Raw genomic sequence first — 21,458 nt, 5'->3', positions numbered from 1 at the left:
TTTTAATCCATTCTACTTTTGATGACCTTTGAGCTGCTATGTCTTCTATCATGAACAGTGCTCTTCTGAACATTCTTGTACTTATCGTGGTACAGGTGTACAAGAGTTGCTGTAGGTGTGGAATTTCTGAAGCATGTTTACACTACCAAGATAATTCCAAGGTGGATGTTCTACTTTGGAAAGCTCTGATCATCACTGGTTGTTTTGTTGCACTATAGCCTTACCAGCAGTTGATACTGTTCAGCTGCCGTATTTTTACCAGTTTGGTAGATGTAAAATGGGCGTAAAATGGCATTTTCTTGTAGTTTTGTTTACAGGATTGCTGGAGAGGCTAAGAATATTTTCATATGTTTATTGGCCATTTGTCTTTTGTCTTCTTGAAGTGACTGTTCTGGAATAACTCTCTGGTGGTAGGTAAGGGCACTGATCTCAGAGCCTGGCCCTCAAGAACAGAAGTCCAAGCCTAGAGTTTAGTTTCTCAGGTACTTCCATGGCTAAGTAGAGGCCTCTCCTCGCCACCTTACTTAGCGACTCTCTCTCAAAACCACTGTCAAGTGGTCTCTTTCTCCTTAAGACCAGCTCCAAACCATCTAGTGAAGCAAACAGATACTTCATGACCGCACCATCCCGTAGAGAAAACGGCCCCTTCCAGCCTCACCACCAGCACTGCTCTGCCGGCTGCTCACATCAAAGGTGCTGCTTAGGACTCTCCACTGGACACCCCTGTTATTACAGAAGTTTCCCTGGTGGCTCAGATGGTAAGGAACCTGCCTGCAATGTGGAGGACTAGGTTCTATCCCTGGGTCGGGATAGGGAAGGAACTAACAACCCACTCCAGTGTTCTTGCCTGGAGAATTCCACAGACAGAGGAGCTTGGCGGGCTACAGTCCTTGGGCTCGAAAAGGGTCGGACACGACTGAGCGACTAACACATTCACACACACTGTGTATTATTACCACATGAGGCCCTGGATCAACAAGTACTGAGCTAGGTGCTAAAGACAGAAACAGGAAAAGATCATCAGGCCCAACCCTCAGCCCAGATGGGGGACAAGGACATCTTTCCGCAAGGGGCTGTGCACTAATCTCCCTCCTGCCTCCGCGTCTGCCCCATCCCACACTTCCCGTCTGCCTCTTCTGGATGAGGTGTAGACTTGGTGCCCAGGTCTCTGCCAGTCGGGGGCGCGTCAAGTAACCTGGCGGAAGGGGCGGAGCCGAGCGGCGGCGACGCTGCCTGGTCGCCTAGCAACAGCCCAGCTAGAAGCGATGGAGGCCCGCAGCAGCAGGGAGCTCCAAGCCAGGAATTATTTGGAAAAACATCGGATTATGGATTTGCTGACCTATCTTACCAGCGCCCTCCTCTTTTTCCGGCCGGGTAAGTGTCTTGCAAGTGTCTTGCCTACCACTCGACTTTCCGTCCCACACCGAGCGGTCCTCAGAAATTCCTCGTGTAGCCAGCCATCCTTCCACGCGTGCGTCTCGGGGGACGAAGGATAGCTTCCTTCCCGGTTACCACCTCCCCCACTCCGCAAACACTCTTTCATGCCTCTCGGCTAGTTGAGCCCTCCTGCTGCCCGTTAACATTGTGGCTTTCAATTAAACAAGACTTAACGCAACGGCCTCTTTGTGCCTGCCTCTTGCCAAGTGTGGCGGGACTCTGGCCGGTGAGGGTTGTCGCGGGTGGAAGAGAGGCTCCGGGGTTCAGTAGTCTGGCTCCTGGCCCTATCCCTTAGTACTTTGTGACTGGGCAAGAGCCTGAATTCCTTTCCCCTCTTCTGGAAAATGGAGACTATAATAGTACCGATTTCATGGCAACGTGGAGAAGATTAAATTAATAACGTATAAATCATCCTTATGTCTGCAACCAACAGATGTTCCCAGTATTACCCCTGCCCTCAAAGAGTTTTTAATCTGGTAAAAAAAACAGTTGATAGGGTAGAACAGAAGGATGTTCTTGAGACAGATTTTTCTGACATTTTTAATACACTCGATCCCCATATAAAGTTTGAATCATTCATATAAAGTTTGAATCATTTCATAATTTTTATGTGGCCTGTAAATTTAAAAGTTATATGTAGGTGAAAGTGAGTTGATGTGCTTCTCCTCAGGGTGGAGAATGGTAGCTTGCCTCATATGGAGTTTCCAAAACGCCAAAATTGCCTATTTGCTTTTGTATAAGGAAATGTAAATAGCCAACATTCCAATTTTGTCAAAAACCACCCAACCAGTATGGTCATGTATAGGGTGATCAAGTTCTTTCTAGTTGTTTTAAGACAATAAAGCAGTAAGAACTCTGCAACAATTAAAAATAGATAGAAAATTTTTTAAAAATACAAAAGGAATGCACTTTTTAATGCACTGGGGAAAAGTTGCTATCAAACTAATTTTTAAAAACCTACTTTTTAAAAAAATGACTACTGTTTCTTGCTGGGTTTTAGTAATAGTGGTGAAAATAATCTTTTGCTTTTAGAGGCAGATGTGTGTGTGTGTGTGTGTGTGTGTGAAAACTTCAGAAAAAGCAGAAGTAAAACCAATAATCACCATTGTGCATACACCAAAAAGACAGTTTGCAAACCAGGAGGACTCAAACGAGAACAAGGAATGAGGCTCAGAGGTTTATTGTTAGAAAGCAGTGTATTGTGGTGAGAAGGCAGTGACTATTCTTCACAAAAATTGGTTAGAATATTAGCATCTTTGTAAATGATAGGGAATAGGTTAATGGTTACCTCAGATCAAACTTGGGAAAGTTTAAAGTTTATGCTTACGCTTGCCAGAGGCAGAAGCAAACAATGACCCAGGTCAAGATAATGTTGCAGAAAAAGCAAATTAAGCTTTGCTTGTATGACTTAATTGGTTTTGTCTGTCCAGGGAATTTTTCAAGACTGGTCTCCATTTAATCTTGATTTTAACAATCCACCTCCCCACCCTGCCTCCTGCTTTTGGTCGTTCTCTCTTTGGGCTTAAAAGTATGACCAGCCAACATTACATTATTCTCCGTTACCCCCATTAATGTAGTCAGGCCGAAGAATCTCATACACACCGTTTGCATTAGTTGAGTCCTTAAGTGGGAGAGCCATGTAGTCGTTGTGTTCATCTTTCACAGGGTTATTGTTGATTTTGTCTGGTTGTCGGTTCCTGATGGATGCCATTTGGCACATGAGTAGCTGGCACTAGAGTATACAACACACTAGAGAGGTCAATATGCTAACTATAAGGAAATAATAGCCGGGGATTGAAAAACTGTCCAGAGCAGAGATTCCCAGGAGCCAAGAATTTAACAAGTTAAATAATTCAAATGGGTTATAAGTTTTTTAAGTTTTACCTTTCTAAGTCTACCAACAGGTGTTTTTTGTATTATGTGCCATTAGTTTTAAGTTATTTATATAGGCACAGCCTGTGTATCAGCAACCATGTAGCCTCATGATCCCTCAAAACAGGATGAAGTGAAGATGTTTTATTTCAGGAGGCCAGTGTTGCAGGTCAGAGAAGGCAATGGCACCCCACTCCAGCACTCTTGCCTGGAAAATCCCATGGACGGAGGAGCCTAGTGGTGGGCTGCAGTCCATGGGGTCGCTAAGAGTTGGACACGACTGAGCGACTTCACTTTCACTTTTCACTTTCATGCATTGGAGAAGGAAATGGCAACCCACTCCAGTGTTCTTGCCTGGAGAATCCCAGGGATGGGGGAGCCTGGTGGGCTGCCGTCTAGGGGGTTGCACAGAGTCGGATGACTGAAGCGACTTAGCAGCAGCAGCAGCGTTGCAGGTGAACTTTCACCTCAATGAGGCCTCCCTGTGCTGTGAGCCTTAAGGTAATTTATAATTTAACAAGACGCATTTCTGTGGAAACAAAAGAAAAACAAAGGCTAATAGTCTGAGCAAATTATACATTCAGTTTCTGTGTTAAAGAGAAGCCATTTGAGAACATTTTTAGTTTTGAGTTCGAAGCATCTCCAGATGGTGTAATGAGGCTGGCAGTTACAGTCCGATGGATTTTCCTGGCTTGCAGTTTGAATGTATCTTGTGACCTTCTGGGTGGCCACATAACAGCAGGCCTGCAGGTTGCCCACATATGAGCTGTTGTGATTTCTCTGAGGTTTACATCAAGTTGTCCAGCTTATCCAAAAGATATATTCTATTTTCCTTACTACTTTTCATACACTGTTTTTTTCTTTCACCCTTATTGTTGCTAGCAGTTTTATTTTTACATATGAATTATAAATTTTAACTATTTGTAATCTTTGCTTTCCAGTGAAAACTAGGAAGCAGGCAATTGTGAACTATCATATGTTAATATCCTGTAGTGGATTAGCAAATTTATAAAGACATAATCATAACATATTTTTTAGAGACATGGTTTTTTACTATACCATTTGTAATGTGGCAGAAGACATATTAATAGACCCAAATATCCTCTGTCTCTGTGTAAAAATTAAAAAGCCAAAAGTAAATAAACTTATGTTTAGCAGTCAATGTCTTAGTACATTATCTTCTCTGGAAATGATCTAGATATTCAATGAATGTCATTATTTAGTTTAACTTAGTATAAACTTTACATTTATTTAAAACACTTGCCTTTAACAATTATACCTGGATTATCTTAAAGTTCAAAAGCATCAATTGAACATTAAGATAATCCAGGTATAATTGTTAAAAGCAAGTGTTTTAAATTGATGCTTTTGAACTGTGATTTTGGAGAAGACTCTTGAGAGTCTCTTGGCCTGCAAGGAGGTCAAACCAGTCAATCTTAAAGGAAATCATCTCTAAATGTTCTTGGGAAGGACTGATGCTGAAGCTGAAACTCCAATACTTTGGCCACCTGATGCAAAGAACTGACTCATTGGAAAAGACCCTGATGCTGGGAAAAATTGAAGGCAGGAGAAGGGGACAACAGAGGATGAGATGGTTGGATGGTATCACCAACTCAATGGACATGAGTTTGAGCAAGCTCTGGGAGCTGGTGATGGACAGGGAAGCCTGGCATGCTGCAGTCCCTGGGGTTGCAAAGAATTGGACACAACTGAGTGACTGAACTGAATTGATCTTAATGTTACTTGCTGGCAAATTCTGTAACAAATAGCATGAGCTTATTTGACTAGTAAACCTAGATAGAAAAAGTTGTATGTTTGCCTTACATTTAATATTGACTATTCTGAGAAGACATGCTTGTTTTTATTAAACCAACAAACTTAAACAATAGCTTTTATTTATCAAAGATCATTTTATTTATTCTAGATCATGTGAACTTTAAAATCATGTTTGTTTCTATATCTCTGAGAGTTTAGGAATGCTTAATTAATAATAAGCTCTAATTTTTTTAGGGCTTTCCTGGTAGCTCATCTGGTAAAGAATCTGCCTGCAATGTGGGAGACCTGGGTTCAGTCCCTGGGTTGGGAAGATCCTCTGGAGAAGGGATAGGCCATCCACTGCATTCTGGCCTGGAGAATTCCATGAGCTGTGTATTTCATGTAGTCACAAAGAGTCAGACACAGCTGAGCGGCTTTCACACATTACATCAATCTTTTAAGCCAGTTAAATTGAATTTTTTTTAAATTAATCTTGGCAGTACCATCTGAAAGTAATAGAAAAATGCCACATTTACATAGACATACATATACATAAACAGGCAGACACAAACAGAGATCTTATAGCCTTCATTAAATTTTAGCCATATCTCAGGTACTGTAGGGGCTTCCATCATAGCTCAGTTGGTAAAGAATCCGCCCGCAATGCAGGAGACCCTGGTTCGATTCCTGGGTTGGGAAGATCCCCTGGAGAAGGGATAGGCTACCCATTTCAGTATTCTTGAGCTTCCCTTGTGGCTCAGTTGGTAAAGAATCCACCTGCAATGTGGGAGACCTGGGTTCAGTCCCTGGGTTGGGAAGATCCCCTGGAGAAGGGAGAGGCTACGCACTCCAGTATTCTGGCCTGGAGAATTCCATGGACATTATAGTCCATGGGGTCGCAAAGAGTCGGACAGAACTGAGCGACTTTCACTTTCAGGTGCTGTAGGGGCTTCTCTTGTGGCTCAGTGGTAATGAATCTGCCTGCCAGTGCAGGAGATGCGGGTTCATTCCTTGGGTTGAGAAGATCCTCTAGAGAAGGAAATGGCAGCCCACTCCAGTATTCTTGCCTGGAGAATCCCATGGACTGAGGAGCCTGGCAGGCTACATACAGTCCATGAATTACAAAAGAGTTGGACACAACTTAGCAACTAAACAACAACAAGTATTGTAATACAAAACTCCAAAGAATAGCTGGATCCACACTGTAATTCTGATAGATAAACTAAGATTACCTGCTCACATGGCCCAAGGTTTCTCACTAAAGAGTTTTGATTTGCATGCTATGCTATGCTATGTTATGCTAAGTCACTTCAGTCGTGTCAGACTCTGTGCGACCCCATAGACAGCAGCCCATTAGGCTCTTCTGTCCCTGGGATTCTCCAGGCAAGAATACTGGAATGGGTTGCCATTTCCTTCTCCAATGCATGAAAGTAAAAAGTGAAAGTGAAGTCGCTCAGTCGTGTCCGACTCTTAGTGACCCCATGGACTGCAGCCTACCAGGCTCCTCCGTCCATGGATTTTCCAAGCAAGAGTACTGGGGTGGGGTGCCATTGCCTTCTCCGTTGCATGCTATAAGGATCCTATTAGATTTTGGAGTCATTTTGTCTTTTAGAAGCTTCTGCATACCAACCAAAGAACACATTTTGTTGTCTCTGAGAGGTTTGGGATCCTCTCTTTTATGGGTGCCCCTTAAGTGGATTTACCTAAGTTAAAAATTTCCCACAGTAGCCACCACAGTTCCAGAAATGCACACACGTGCGTGCACACACACACATACACATTCACACCTGTTCCCAGTCATTCTCATCTTCCCAATAAAGTTAGAACACAATTTTGATATAATCAGTGTTCAGAATTTACATTATTAGTATTAGGCAGATATCCACAACTAATCCATGTAGTATGTTATGACTATATTTCCTTTGTTTTTTTTCCCCTCAAGCTAATAATGCTACATTTTAAATGTTTGCTTCAGTTTTCTGTGTAATTATCACTAGCTCACCCATATGCTCTTTTTTCACAAGTACAGATCTCATCTCATTACATTCATCTCATTTACATTCATCAGGTCATCACCATCCCCACCCCACCCCCTCAACCCCCCTGCTCCAGTCTGGACTGACCGCTCACCTGCCCTGCTATGCAGTAATTATCCAGGGATTTCCCTCACTCGCTGCATGGGTGTGCTCTTCAGTTTCCATCCAAGCCCTCCTAATGGCAGAAGAAAGGCAACTTGTACCCTTAGCGTCTGAGACCTCATCCTGATGCTGCATACCAAGCTTCTTTGAAGTCACTTGTTTTAGCTGAAATGAATGTTTTGTTCTCCTACAGATACATGAATGTCCTTCCTTATGCACAGTTTTGCTTTCAGCAGTTTTGGTTCCCTGCAGTAAGCTGCAGTATGAAAATATTGAATGGAAAATTTCAGAAATAAGCAATTGATAAATTATAAATTTCACACTCTTCTGAGTAGTGCTGATGAAACCTTGAACCATCCTGCCTCAGCCTCGAATCATCCCTTTGTCCAGCCTGTCCACCCTGAGTCACTTAGTAGGCATCTCAGTTACAGATTGATGGTCACGGGACTGCAGTGCTTGTGTTCAAGTCACCCTTTGTTTTACCAAAAAATATTTACAGATTTTACCGAATACTGGACCCAAAGCACCAGACCAGTGATGAAGCTAGTTTGGGTATGCCAAAGAGAAGCTATAAATGCTTCCTTTAAGTGAAAAGGTGAACATTCTCAACTTAATAGAAAGAAAAAAAGTCACAGAGTGCTGAGGGTGCTAAGATCTTTGGTAAGAATGAATCTTCTCTCCATGAAACTGTGAAGAAGGAAAAAGAAATTCCAATTTTATTGTTGTACCTCACACTAAAGAAGTTACAGCCACAGTACATGATAAATGCTTAGTTAAGATGGAAAAGGTATTTGTTGTTGTTCAGTCGCCAAGTTGTGTCCAACTCTTCGTGACCGCATGGACTGTATACAGCATGCCAGGCTTCCCTGTCCCTCACCATATCCTGGAATTTGCTCAAGTTCATGTCCATTGCGTTGGTTTGTATAATAAGGTATTTTGAGAGAGACCACATTCATATAACTGTTATTATGGTATATTGTTAAAATTGTTTGATTTTATTATTGTTAATTTCTTACTCTGCCTTATTTATAAATTAAACTTTATCATAGATACATGTATGTATAGGAAAACACATAGAATATATAGGGCTCAGTACTATCTGGTTTCAGACATCTATCAGGGGTCTTGGAATGTATTCTCCATGGATAGGTAAGGGGGAAACTTCGTATATCCATTTCTTTTTCACTTTTTAAAAAATATTTTTTTTAGATTTTTTGGCTGTGCTGGGTCTTCATTGCTATGCCTGAGCCTTCTCTAGTTACAGAGAATGGGGGCGCTCTCTAGGTGTATTGCACAGACTTCTCATCGCAGTGGCTCCTCTTGTTGTGGGGCACAGGCTCTAGGTGCGTGGGCTTTAGTAGCTGCAGAACGTGGACTCAGTAGTTACAGTTCCCAGGCTCTGGAGCACAGGCTTAGCAGTTGTGATGCATGGACTTAGTTGCCCAGTGGCATGTGGGATCTTCCCAGATCAGCAGTTGAACTGTGTCCCCTTCATTGCCAGATGGATTCTTAACCTCGTGGCCACCAGGAAAGCCGCTCCATTTCTTAATGTTTCCTATTATTCACTGTTGTAAGAATGATGCTCCTACAATAGTGAATAATAAGAAGCATATTTACTGTTGTCTGAATGATGCTCGGGCTTCCTTGGTGGCTCAGATGGTACAGAATCCGCCTGCAATGCAGGAGACCTGTGTTCAATCCCTGGGTGGGCAAGATCCCCCGGAGAAGGGAATGGCAACCCATTTCAGCATTCTTGCCTGGAGAATCCCATGGACAGAGGAGACGGGTGGACTACAGTCTATGGTGTCACAAAGAGTCGGAGATGACTGAGCAACTTACACACGTATGAATGATGCTCAGAAAGAAATGGTGTATCTTTATCTTGGATTTTTGCAAAGCTCCTGGCATTATGATGTATCTCAGTTTGAAAACCTTGGAATTGTAAGGGAGTTATGGAAAATAAGACAGGACAGCGTGGCTGGGCTGTTACTATTGTGACAACACATCCATGATCCCATATCCTTGATCCTCAAATTCTGGAATCTCTGAAAGCCAGTAGATTTTCATAACTCATTTCACAGCCAAATCTGACATAACCTGAATCATTTGGTAAGAAAATCTGGCCTTTCCTAGGCTGTATTGGGAAATACAGCCTCTAACTGGGCAGCCCTTCCCAGTGGCAATTCTAGGCTGTGGAAGGAGGGAGTGTGGGGGATAGCATTAAAGGGGATAGCATTAAAGAAATCAGAATTTTTTTTTAAAGTAGTTACCCAGGTAAGAGCTACTGCTTGGGAGTGGTGAAGATAGGATGAATTTGAGAACTATCGATAAAGACTTGGGAGAGAGCCTCATGACTGACTAGGTTTGGGTGTAGCAAATGCTTCTCATGTGCTTTAAGTGTGGTAGAGGCCAGGAGCTGTGGAAGCACACTGCCTAAGTTTATACAGACTGTGTGGCCTCGAGCAAATGACACTTGGGAGGAGGAAATGAAGTTAGCCACAGAAAATGCTTAGTGTAGTACCAGGCACATAGTAAGGGCTCAGTAAATACTATTAGTATTACAAAGTTGAGCTTGAAGTTTGTGTCCCTTGAAAAACTGATTGTCATCATCAACTGACATGTATGTAATTCAGGTGGTTAGTAACATTTGGCTCTTCCCTTTGTGTTTTAAAAAACTTATATCTTATTATATATACTTCTGTTTACAAGCATTTTTCAAAACATTTTTAGAAGCAGGTGGAGTATAAATTATAGACTCCAAATATGGTGGTGCTAGTGGTAAAGAACCTGCTTGCCAATGCAAGAGATGTAGGAGACCTGGGTTCGATTCCTGGGTTGGGAAGATCCCCTGGAAGAGGAAATGGCAAGTCACTCCAATATTCTTGCCTGGAGAATCCCATGGACAGAGGAGCCTGGCGGGCTATAGTCCATGGGGTTGCAAAGAGTTGGACATGACTAAAGCAACTTTGCACTGTTAAGTGGAAAATTCTGAAAGAGATGGGAATACCAGAACACCTGATCTGCCTCTTGAGAAACCTATATGCAGGTCAGGAAGCAACAATTAGAACTGGACATGGACCAACAGTCCGGTTCCAAATAGGAAAAGGGGTACATCAAGGCTGTATATTGTCACCCTGCTTTTTTAACTTATATGCAGAATACATCATGAGAAACACTGGGCTGGAAGAAGCACAAGCTGGAATTAAGATTGCCAGGAGAAATATCAATAACCTCAGATATGCAGATGACACCACCCTTATGGCAGAAAGTGAAGAGGAACTCAAAAGCCTCTTGATGAAAGTGAAAGAGGAGAGTGAAAAAGTTGACTTAAAGCTCAACATTCAGAAAACTAAGATCATGGCATCTGGTGCCATCACTTCATGGGAAATAGATGGGGAAACAGTGGAAACAGTGTCAGACTTTATTTTGGGGGGCTCCAAAATCACTGCAGATGGTGATTGCAGCCATGAAATTAAAAGACGCTTACTCCTTGGAAGGAAAGTTGTGACCAATCTAGATAGCACCAACCTAGATAGCATGTATTAAAAAGCAGAGACATCACTTTGCCAATAAAGGTCCATCTAGTCAAAGCTATGGTTCTTCCGGTGGTCATGTATGGATGTGAGAGTTGGACTGTGAAGAAGGCTGAGTGCCGAAGAATTGATGCTTTTGAACTGTGGTGTTGGAGAAGACTCTTGAGAGTCCCTTGGACTGCAAGGAGATCCAACCAGTCCATCCTAAAGGAGATCAGTCCTGGGTGTTCATTGGAAGGACTGATGCTAAAGCTGAAATTCCAATACTTTGGCCACCTCATGTGAAGAGTTGACTCATTGGAAAAGACCCTGATGCTGGGAGGGATTGGGGGCAGGAGGAGAAGGGGACGACAGGATGAGATAGCTGGATGGCATCACCAACTCAATGGACATGAGTTTGAGTGAACTCCGGGAGTTGGTGATGGACAGGGAGGCCTGGCGTGCTGCAATTCATGGGGTCACAAAGAGTCGGACACAACTGAGCAACTGAACTGAACTGAAGCATTTTCAAAACATTTTTAGAAGCAGATAAGAGTATAAATTATAGATTCCAAGTATAAGCATTATAGCACCCCATGTAGTCTAAAGGATATACAGCAAGAAATCTTAGTAACACAGCAAGTTCCATCAGCATTGTTTATTCTATCCTTAAAAAGAAATATAATGAACTGAAATTCAAACATTGATGTTTTCTGATTTTGAAATACAGTTAAGAAAGAAATGACGTAGATTGCATATGTGATTGCATTAGTAGCCTATTTGCTGCTATAGTGTATTCAAAGTTGCACCAAAAGGCAGTATATTAGATTAAAAGTTCACCTACTTCTATTTTCAACACACAAATTCCAAGGAAGGAAATACATGGAGGAGAAACCTATGTAATTAAGAGAGATTAAAAACATAACCTATCACAGTGAGTGGACTTTATTTAATTAGTGATTTTTAAAGAGCATTTATAATTTATGAAATTTGTGAGACAACTGGAAATTTGCATAATGTCTGGCTATTTGCGAATGTTAAGAATTTTGTTGGATGTGTAAATTGTACCGAGATGACAGTATTGTAGTAACATGAAAAAGGAGTCCCTCTTCAAACAAATGGTGTTGGGAAATATGAGTAACCACATGCAGAAAAAGGAGACTGGACCCCTGTCTTAACACCATTCACATAAATTAACTTGAAATGGATTAAAGACTTAAACCTGATACTGTAAAATTCCTAGAAGAAAACATAGGGAAGAAGCTCTTCGACAATGGTCTTGGCAACGACTTCTGGATATGAATGACACCGAAAACACAAACAACAAACGCCAATATCAACAAGGAGATTAAATTAAACGGAAAAACTTCTGCACAGAGAATTCCCTGGCAGTCCAGCAGTTGGGACTCAGCGCTGTCACTTCCAGGGACCCAGGTTTGATCCCTGGGTTGAGGACAAAGATCCCATAAGCCACATGGCACAGCCAAAACAAACAGCAGAAGCCCTTCTGCACAGCAAAAGAAGCAACAAAATGAAAAGGCAGTCTGTGGAATGGGAGAAAATATGTGCAGATCATATAGATGATAACAAACGAACAATTTGATTTAAAATGGGCAGAGGAACTAGAGTTTTTTCCAAAGAAAGACATCCAAAGAGCAACAGGTACATGAAAAGATGCTCTGTATATTACAAATCATCAGGGGAATGCAAGTTAAAACCTCAATAAAGTATCAACTCACACCTGTTAGAACAGCTGTCATGGGTGGGTACTGAGGACATTGGACTAAGTGAAATAAGTCAGAGAAAGACAAATACTGTATGGTATCACTTAAACGTGAAATCTAAAAAAGCCAAACTTATAAAAACAGAGAGTAGAATGGTGGTTCCCAGAAGCTGGCGGGTGAGGGACAGGAGAGATGTTGTTTAAGGGTACAAACTTGTAACTAGTCGATAACTATAAAGTCCTGGAGATCTAATGCACAGCATAGTAATTACAGAGAACAATGCTGTATTATAAGCATGAAACTTGCTGAGACTAGATCTTAATTATTCCCTTCACAAAAGAGCAGTGCTCACTGTGTGATGTGATGGAAACATTAACTAGTACTGCCATAGCAGCTTAGATGTACAACACCAACAAGTTGCACACCTTAAACTTACACAATATGTCAGTTATATCGCAACCAAAAAGAGGGGGTTCTAATCTTTTAGAAATGCACACGTACATATTCACTAATGAGAGATGATTACTGTGATTTACATAAACACAAGAAGAGGGAACTAGATGGGATCATGGTAAAATAAGACCAGCCACAAAATGTAACAGTTGAAGCTGGTGATGAGATCATTATGCTTTTCTGCTTTTATAGATGTATGAAATTCTTAATGACTTCAGCTTTCTTTTTTTAAGACTCTGTCTATCTCCCGGGATTGAATGCAGTGACGGGGCAGGGGAGGCATTCCTCTTCTGAGCCACACCATGTCTATACTTCTTTTAGATTTATTATCACAGCTTCCCTACATTATTTCTACAGAGTGAATTGATCTTGATTTTTCATATTTAATATTGTTTAGATGAAAGATAGCCTATGTATCTAAAATACTGCCCTTATATTAGGATTGAACATTTATGCTTTCTAACTGGAGGACCATATTAACCTAAATGTTTGTTTTTGAAAATCTATTCTTTACCCTTTCTTTTAGTTGATTTTCTTTCCTATGTTATGCACAAGTCTAATCTCTGGACATTTTTTTTTTTCTGTCTTTGGTTCCATCTCTTGATTTTTATTTTTTTAAATTATGAAAGTATGATTACATTTATAGAGACTTGGAAAATACAAAACAAGGTAACATATAGTTCCACTGTAACAACTATTAAGTAGATGAATTAAGTTTTTAGTTGGGAATTTTAATATCAAACTCTCAGAAATTACTAGAATGAATATACAGAGAAGCTGAAGGATACAGTAGACCTGAATGGGCATTTTTATTCAATCATCTGGAGTAGAGCACTTGTGTATATAATTATTTAATTGTTCAATGTCTTGCCTTTCCTGTAAGCAAGGCCTATATTCCCAGTGCCTAGTACAGTACTTCAAACATAGGTATTTAGTAATTGTTACACGACTATTTCCATTTATGACAGACATATTTTAATTTCTTATCAGAAAGCATTGGAACTATTCTTTTACAGAAAGACCAAGAGAGTATTTAATATCTATACTGGAACGGCTGAGAATTGCCAAACTATCAGGCGTGGCTCTCCCTTTCTTTATGGATAACTCTAATATTGCATCTATGTTTGAGATGCTGGACTCCTCGAATAAAGGATCCATATCATTCGTACAGTATAAAGAAGGTCAGTATCTTTTACAAACTGAGGTAATTTGTAGTCATTACATAAGTTTCCCTAGTTGAAACTAATTCTCACTTTGTAAAGTTTTCTTTTTTCGTATTCTCTTACAGCACTAAAAACCCTGGGTCTGTGTACTGCAGATGAAGTTTTAAAAGATGATGGACATGGAGTAACTTTTGAAAAATTCAGGAATGAAGTGTAAGCTTATTTTTAAATGAGTTTATTTTATGTAAATAATGTGGCATGATGTTGACGTACAATTCATACATTTTAAAACAGAGGGTCCTACCTTTTGATAGAAGCATTTCATTCCCTGGAAACTTTCAGCTTTCTGTCTACAAAGTGAGGACAGGAAGGGCTGACAGCAGTCTCTAAGCTTGGGGGGAGGGGAGGAAGGGGATGCTGGGGTAAGGAGGTTCCAGAGGCCGCTTCATTCTGTTCTCAATGGGAACCCCCAGCAGTTCTCAGAGAATGAGATAGAGAAGCCTCAACCAGCCAGAAGAACAAACAGAAAAGCTTTAAGCACAATATACTAGTTGGAAAATCTCTGTATATAGAGTAATGAAATTTTTCTCAAAATGATTTCTCACAAAGTAAATGTTTATCAGCAGTACAGGCTGCATGCCAGCCTGACAGTTTTGGATTTGAGGTATTACAGCATGAACAGTATTAACTAAATGCTAAGTCAGGAAATAAAAAACCATGGGAATGAAACTACTTACAGAAAGAAGCCTTTAGCTAAGCTAGCTCAATTTGTGTTTAAAAGTCTAATTTAACATAGTCCAAGGCCAAGGAAAAGCTGGAAGAAAGTTTTAAGGTTCTCATCTCATTACTTACATAGATATTCAACAAAAAATATTTAATTATATGCCCTACCTCAGAGCAGATGGCAGCAGCACAGTGCTGCAGTTAAAATGTTTCATCCACAAAGCAAAGGTTGCCCACTGTCACGTGGAATGGAGCTAGGAAGCATTCTAAATAGAAAGACATTTGTGGAAAGAGAGCAAATTCTATTTCAGTCACCATCTCTTGTGTTTTCTTATGGGAAACAGTGAATTTCCAAATTAGATACAGGAACTTCAATTAAAAACATACATTTTAAAGTGATTTTTGAAAAAATTTTGTTATGTTAGATTACCTGCAACAGTCTTCTCTAACTGGCAAAAGAAATTAAAAGTTGACTGTAATTTATTATCTCTGCTCCTGTATTTTATTCAACAGACATAGTCACTGTGTATATTTGTAAATGGAATTACTCTGAATTTTCGTGGCCTCTGAGCTTTCTGTTTTTGTTTTCTTAGGAACAAGAGGACTCAGGAAATATGGTCAGCATTTTAATAACACTCTAAGTCCCAGATAATAAATGATTCTATAAAGTTTTCAGTTGTCCAGTTTCATTAATTCAGAACTTCAGCATATAACTTGAAATCCAACTGGCTTCCTTTTTGTTAAAACAACAAAAACCAAAAATCCCAAACGAAAAAAGACCCTTTATTTTCCAGTGTTAGGCCAGTTTGTCCTCAAATTAAGTAGAATCTCAACATCTTGCTGAGCCAGTTTATAAATCCCAACTTCATTTAGTGCTGCTGTGGCAGGAGGTTGCCCTGAAGTTGACTGCAGGACATCTCTCAGAAGTAAGGCAGAACCAACATTCAAATTCAAAAGAATGCAGGCTTCTTTTACACTGTTTAAAAAAAAAGAACAGGAAGGAAATGAGATCTCCATTATCTATATCATCCCATATTGTCCTGTAATGATGTCATTTAGAAAAACTAAACAGCTACCCTGCATTGCCAGATCATAAGCCCTCTGTAAAACTATGGATTAACTACTTGGCTCTTTCAACATGTGTGGACTGTATATGTACAGACTTTATATTTCATTAGATTACTATAAGGTAAAAGGATCATTGTTTTAACACATATTTATTACTTCCCCAAATATGATATTTGATATTAACAGTATATTAAATGTAGGTAAAACTTTAGGATATGGGAAAAGAGAAAATTAAGGGACAAAATATAAGCAGATAGGTATACAGAATAAAACAAAAAAAGCAGAAATAAGTATCATACCAAAATGAGCAAAAAACCTTTCATTTTATTCGTTTTAAAGGAATACTTTATAATCTCAAAAATCTAAATAAGTTTTATACCAATTTCTAAAAATACTTCTAAGAATTCTTCATATATCATGTTAGTTATGCTGCTACTGCTGCTGCTAAGTCGCTTCAGTCGTGTCCGACTCTGTGCGACCCCGTGGACAGCAGCCCACCAGGCTTCCCCGTCCCTGGGATTCTCCAGGCAAGAACACTGGTGGGTTGCCATTTCCTTCTCCAATGCATGAAAGTGAAAGGTGAAAGTGAAGTTGCTCAGTCGTGTCCGACTGTGCGACCCCATAGACAGCAGCTCACCAGGCTCCTCCGTCCACGGGATTTTTCCAGGCAAAAGTACTGGAGTGGGGCGCCATTGCCTTCTCTATAGTTATACTTAGAACCAAAACTAATATCAAATGTTTAAGAAAACAAATTTTAATTTTTATTCAGGCCTGGCCTGTTGTTCAGTACTAAACATTTTAAATTTCTTCTATTTATTCAATATGACAGGAGTGCATTTGCTTTCATATTCTATTTATTTCCAAGTAATAAGCATTAAACCAAGTGTTAGAAAACAAAGCTCGACATATAATTTATATCCAACTCTGGTCAACTTTTGGAGGTCATGGGTCACATTTTATCATCACATCTTATGACTATTTTAAGCTGTTAATTGATGAAAAGGGATAGGCTACTCACTCCAGTATACGTAACATCACTGGAACCTTAAAGCTGTTTAAAAAGTAAACAACCTCCTCTAACAATTTGATAACATCAAAGTTAATTGTTAAATATTGTGCTTACTGTTTAAAGTAATTTTCTGGCCTCTTGCAATAGTGAGAAAACAAAGGGAAAAGATTCCGAGTCATGTCAAAATGCAGCTGAGCAGCTCCTCCTTCATTGAAGTGATTGGCAAGAATTATCTGAAAAAAAGGACAATTCATATAGGAGTTGCCTTTATCATCACAGCCCAAAATACAGTCTGCTCTTACTTACTTCTTGGTAGATGTATATGTCCAGCTTCTCTACAAGCATTTGCCAGAAAACTTTAAATAGGGAGAAGCAAAGCTGCTGCTCTAACTGAAGTAAACGGTCTCGTAAAGTAAGCAGCAAGGGGCAAGCTGAACTGGACAGGGACATCACCGCCTGTTCAGACTGCGATGGCAAGGACAACCACCTGGAAAAAGCAGAAACAGCACTATCTGCAGCATATTCATTTTTATTATGAAATTTTTCATCATTCTATATGTTTAAGATTTTTTACTTATTTTAAATCTGGGGAAGTACACTTTTCTGGGGCATCTGGATAAGACAAAGTGTACAGCCCAACATTAAAAGTGCTCTCAGAAAATAAATGTACCTGTTTGTTTATTTTATGTTATGTTATTTTATTTTTGGCCATGCCTCACAGCTTGCAGGATTTTAGCTCCCTGACCAGGGACTGAACCCAGGCCTCAGCAGTGAAAGCCCCAAGTCCTAACCACTGGACGGCCAGGGAGTTCCCTGTACCTATGTTTATACTTTTTGCTTCCCTTGTGGTTCAGCTGGTGAAGAATCTGCCTGCAATGCAGGAGACACCAGTTCAAATCCTGGGTCAGGAAGATCCACTGGAGAAGGGATAGGCTACTCACTCCAGTATTCTTGGGATTCCTGGTGGCTCAGCTGATTAAGAATCTTCCTGCAATGTGGGAGACCTGGGTTTGATCCCTGGGTTAGGAAGATCCCCTGGAGAAGGGAAAGGCTACCCACTCCAGTATTCTGGCCTGGAGAATTCCATGGACGATACAGTAGCAAAGAGTCAGATACAACTGAGCAACTTACACTTTCTTTCATGTTTATACTTTAGTTCTCAATGAAACACTCTTTACTTAAGCAGGATGATAAAATTTGTAAACCTCCACATTTAACATGACTTACTGATATAAAACAGTTAAAATGTAAAATGCATTAACATTTAAGACATTAGTTAATTTTACACTGTTAATTTTCAGCAAAACCACAGGGACTATTGACACTTCTAAACTGATAAGTCCTCTGTGTGACACGGCTGTGCTAGGACAGACACTGCCTGTGCTCCAGGAAACCCGACATCACAAGGAATCGTGGGCAGTGACTACACGACAGTGCGGGCGTGCACAGGTGCCGCAGCAACACCTGGCTTTGTCAGTGGGTGACAGGCTAGGCCATTTAACCCCCTATCAGACACCAGCCCTCTGGATTTACAGCCACATCTGAAGGTTAAGTTATTATCCATTTATTCTGATTAAGACTGTCAAAACATATTTTAGAAAGATTTCCATCAAAAACGGTTAAAAGTTGGGAGTGCAAAAGGCCAAACTCCGTGCTATCTATAGACACTTTGGAAATCTGACTGCATGTTATCTGTTAACTTCTATAAACTGGAGTTGAGAGTTGACTTATAAGAAAATACAGAGGACTTACCTCTCTTTTTTATACAGTTTTGCAGCATCTTTAACTTCTCTAAAAACATGGTCTACTTGCCGGGTCAGCATGTCATGCTTTAAACGCTCTAACAGGTTAATCATGTCATCAAAGACAGAGCTTTCCATAGAGGCTAGCTGTCCTAGCTGGAGTTTACTCAGAGTGTTATTCTCTGCAAAGACTTCCAGTGCTGCCTGTTGAAGCTGTAAGAAGAACTGAAAGCAAAAATATGTTAACATGTTTAAGATACTCTTTTTTTTTAACAGCTTGAGATCTAACTCATATATAATTCTTAAATATAATTTAAATTCATTTAAAGTATACAGTCTCTTGGTTAAGACTCTATGCTTCCACTGCAGGGGGCACGGATTTGATCTCTGGTTAAGGAACTAAGATAACACATTCTGTGCAGTGTGGCCAAAAAATAAATATACAGTTCAGTGGCGTTTCATACATTCAGAGTTGTGCGTCTATCAGCAGTCAGTTTTACAATGTTTTCATTACCCTAGAAGAAACCCCCCTCTCTGCCATCATCTCCCAATGTCCTCCTCATCCCCCACCCCTAGGCAACCACTCATCTTCTGTCTCTAGATCTGCCTGTTCTGGACATTTCATGCAAATGGACTCATATAATCTATGATTCTTTATATAACTAGCTTCTTTCACTCGGTATAATGTTTCAAGGTTCAACCATGTTGTAATATGTATCAGTTTTCATTCCTTTTCGTGGCCAAATGATATATCCTATTTATCCATTCATTAGTTGACAGACATTTGGGCTTGTTTCCACTTTTTGTCTTTTATGACTAATATTTCTATGATCATTTGTGTACAAGTTTCTGTGCAGATATATGTTTTCATTTCTCTTGGACATATACCGAGGAGTAGAACTGCAGGATCATATAGTAATTCTATATTTAACCTTTTGAGGAATTGCCAAACTATTTTCCAAAAAATAGTTTTGGAAGGCAACTCTACCATTTTACATTCCTATTGGTTGTGTATAAGGGTACAAATTTCTCCACACTGCTTATAAATGATACTATATTATTATTATTATGGCCATTCTAGTTTGTATGCAGTGGTATCCCATTGTGGTTTTGATTGCATTCCCCTAATAGCTATGGAGAAGGCAATGGCACCCCACTCCAGTACTCTTGCCTGGAAAATCCCATGGACGGAGGAGCCTGGTAGGCTGCAGACCATGGGGTCATGAAGAGTCGGACATGACTGAGCGACTTCACTTTCACTTTTCCCTTTCATGCATTGGAGAAGGAAATGGCAACCCACTCCAGTGTTCTTGCCTGGAGAATCCCAAGGACGAGGGAGCCTGGTGGGCTACCGTCTATGGGGTCGCACAGAGTCGGACATGACTGAAGTGACTTAGCAGCAGCAATGGCTAATCTTATTTTTTCGAGACACAGATTGATAGCTATAGTAAACCTAACAGTTACATGAGTTAAAATAATTAAAATATAATTTTTTTACAGTGTTGTTTTAGGTAGAATTAATACTCTTCTTTCTGCCTTATAGGAAAATAACACTGTGGATAATTAGTAAAACATTAAAAACCAAAAACCTAAATGTCTATTAGTAGGGGACTGGGCATGGCTACTGGGGATTGTTCAGAGATAACATGTGAGAACCCGCCTTGGCATCTTTGCTCAAGCTGTCAGGATAGTAGCACTGTCCTTTTGAAACTGTTCATGGGCCGTGGGAGCCTAGAGCCACCTATGGCCACCTTTACCAGAGCCTGCCTATGAGTGAAGCCAGAAATGAAAAACTTTAGAGCAGCCATGCCTAATCCCAGTTACACAAACAAGTTCCTCACCTCATGCCACCCCACTCCCCAAATCAGGCCAGCATTAATCTGGGTTTCTGCCACCTATGACTGAAGAACTCCTAATTCTGAATGGGCTGGACATGTCAGGCTTGGCACAATCTGGCAATGGTCAGACAGCTGTTAGTACGGACTCTAATGAATGGAAGCTGAACTCTGTCTATTCTTCCTATTTTCGGGTAATTCAAGAGCTTACATGATTTTTATTTAGTGTATTCACAAGCTGAAGGACTATGAATGTGGTTAAATGATATTTGGTGTTAAACAGAATTTGTACCATAATAACATACCAGACACAAAATTCAGTCATGATTTGAAGAGTCAACTCTAAAATTTGATTATTTCTCTGTTGACAGAAGGAACCAGTTAATTCAATATCAGATTATTAATTTTCTAAGGACAGGGATGATGGCCAGTTCATCTCTGTTAACTGACTACCGCACTGAGTAAAGTAGTTAATGATGTTCCACAAATATTTCACTGAAGCTAAAAATGTGCCCCGGGATGAGTCTCTTATTAAAGCATTGGCACAAGAAGCAAAAATGACTGTTTTATGAAAAAGCTAAGCAGAAAATGGAGCACTGTGGGGGTTGGTGGGGGTGAGTGAATAAAGCACCTACTAAAATTAGGAACATGACACATAAAAGTACATAATGAATATATTCTGACTAGGTGACTTTATAAAGACAAATGCATTGATCATTACATTCCACTAATATTCATTTTATGAAATAATTATTTTCCTTGCTCAGCAGAATGATATCATGCACATGTATTTCAGTTAACATTTCTCTAAAAAAGTCTTTAAATAATTACTAAGTCCCAGCCGAAAGGCCCAGATTAAAATAAATTATGATTGTGTTTATCAGCTATTTATCTTGTTTATATCTATTATTAGTATATTTGTTTCCTGTTTTTTGGCTGATTATCCTGGATTTAAGATAAAGACTTTCTTTTTTTTTCTCTCACAGTAAAGGAATACATTTTTTTCTATATGATATGCTAGCAGTAT

The 21,458-nt window shown here is 40.0% G+C and overlaps 2 protein-coding genes across 3 annotated transcripts in view; one reads left to right on the top strand and one right to left on the bottom strand.

Moving 5' to 3' along the window:
- Positions 1-1,164: 1,164 nt before the first annotated feature.
- The window catches only part of EFCAB10 (EF-hand calcium binding domain 10), a 22,767-nt gene continuing 2,473 nt past the window's right edge, over positions 1,165-21,458 (top strand). The window contains exons 1-4 of one of the 2 annotated variants that reach the window (XM_055590224.1): positions 1,170-1,374; positions 13,908-14,072; positions 14,180-14,267; positions 15,371-15,448. In XM_055590224.1, the coding sequence (XP_055446199.1) occupies positions 1,266-1,374; positions 13,908-14,072; positions 14,180-14,267; positions 15,371-15,407 (399 nt within the window). In that variant the 5' untranslated portion in view covers positions 1,170-1,265 and the 3' untranslated portion in view covers positions 15,408-15,448. Of the gene's footprint in view, positions 1,375-13,907; positions 14,073-14,179; positions 14,268-15,370; positions 15,449-21,458 lie in introns of those variants that run through there. The other variant, XM_055590223.1, reaches the window with a different exon arrangement.
- The window catches only part of RINT1 (RAD50 interactor 1), a 25,194-nt gene continuing 18,009 nt past the window's right edge, over positions 14,274-21,458 (bottom strand). Inside the window, exons 12-15 of the mRNA XM_055590221.1 lie at positions 18,607-18,821; positions 17,161-17,341; positions 16,969-17,087; positions 14,274-15,753 (exon numbers count right to left, since the gene is read on the bottom strand). Coding sequence (XP_055446196.1) covers positions 15,561-15,753; positions 16,969-17,087; positions 17,161-17,341; positions 18,607-18,821 — 708 coding nt within the window. The 3' untranslated portion in view covers positions 14,274-15,560. The remainder of the gene's footprint in view (positions 15,754-16,968; positions 17,088-17,160; positions 17,342-18,606; positions 18,822-21,458) is intronic.

The sequence above is a fragment of the Bubalus kerabau genome, chromosome 8, assembly GCF_029407905.1.
Source record: "Bubalus kerabau isolate K-KA32 ecotype Philippines breed swamp buffalo chromosome 8, PCC_UOA_SB_1v2, whole genome shotgun sequence".
In the NCBI taxonomy this organism is placed as follows: domain Eukaryota; kingdom Metazoa; phylum Chordata; class Mammalia; order Artiodactyla; family Bovidae; genus Bubalus; species Bubalus kerabau.
Note: the sequence above shows the minus strand (reverse complement) of the source record. Positions and strands in the feature narration are given on the sequence as shown.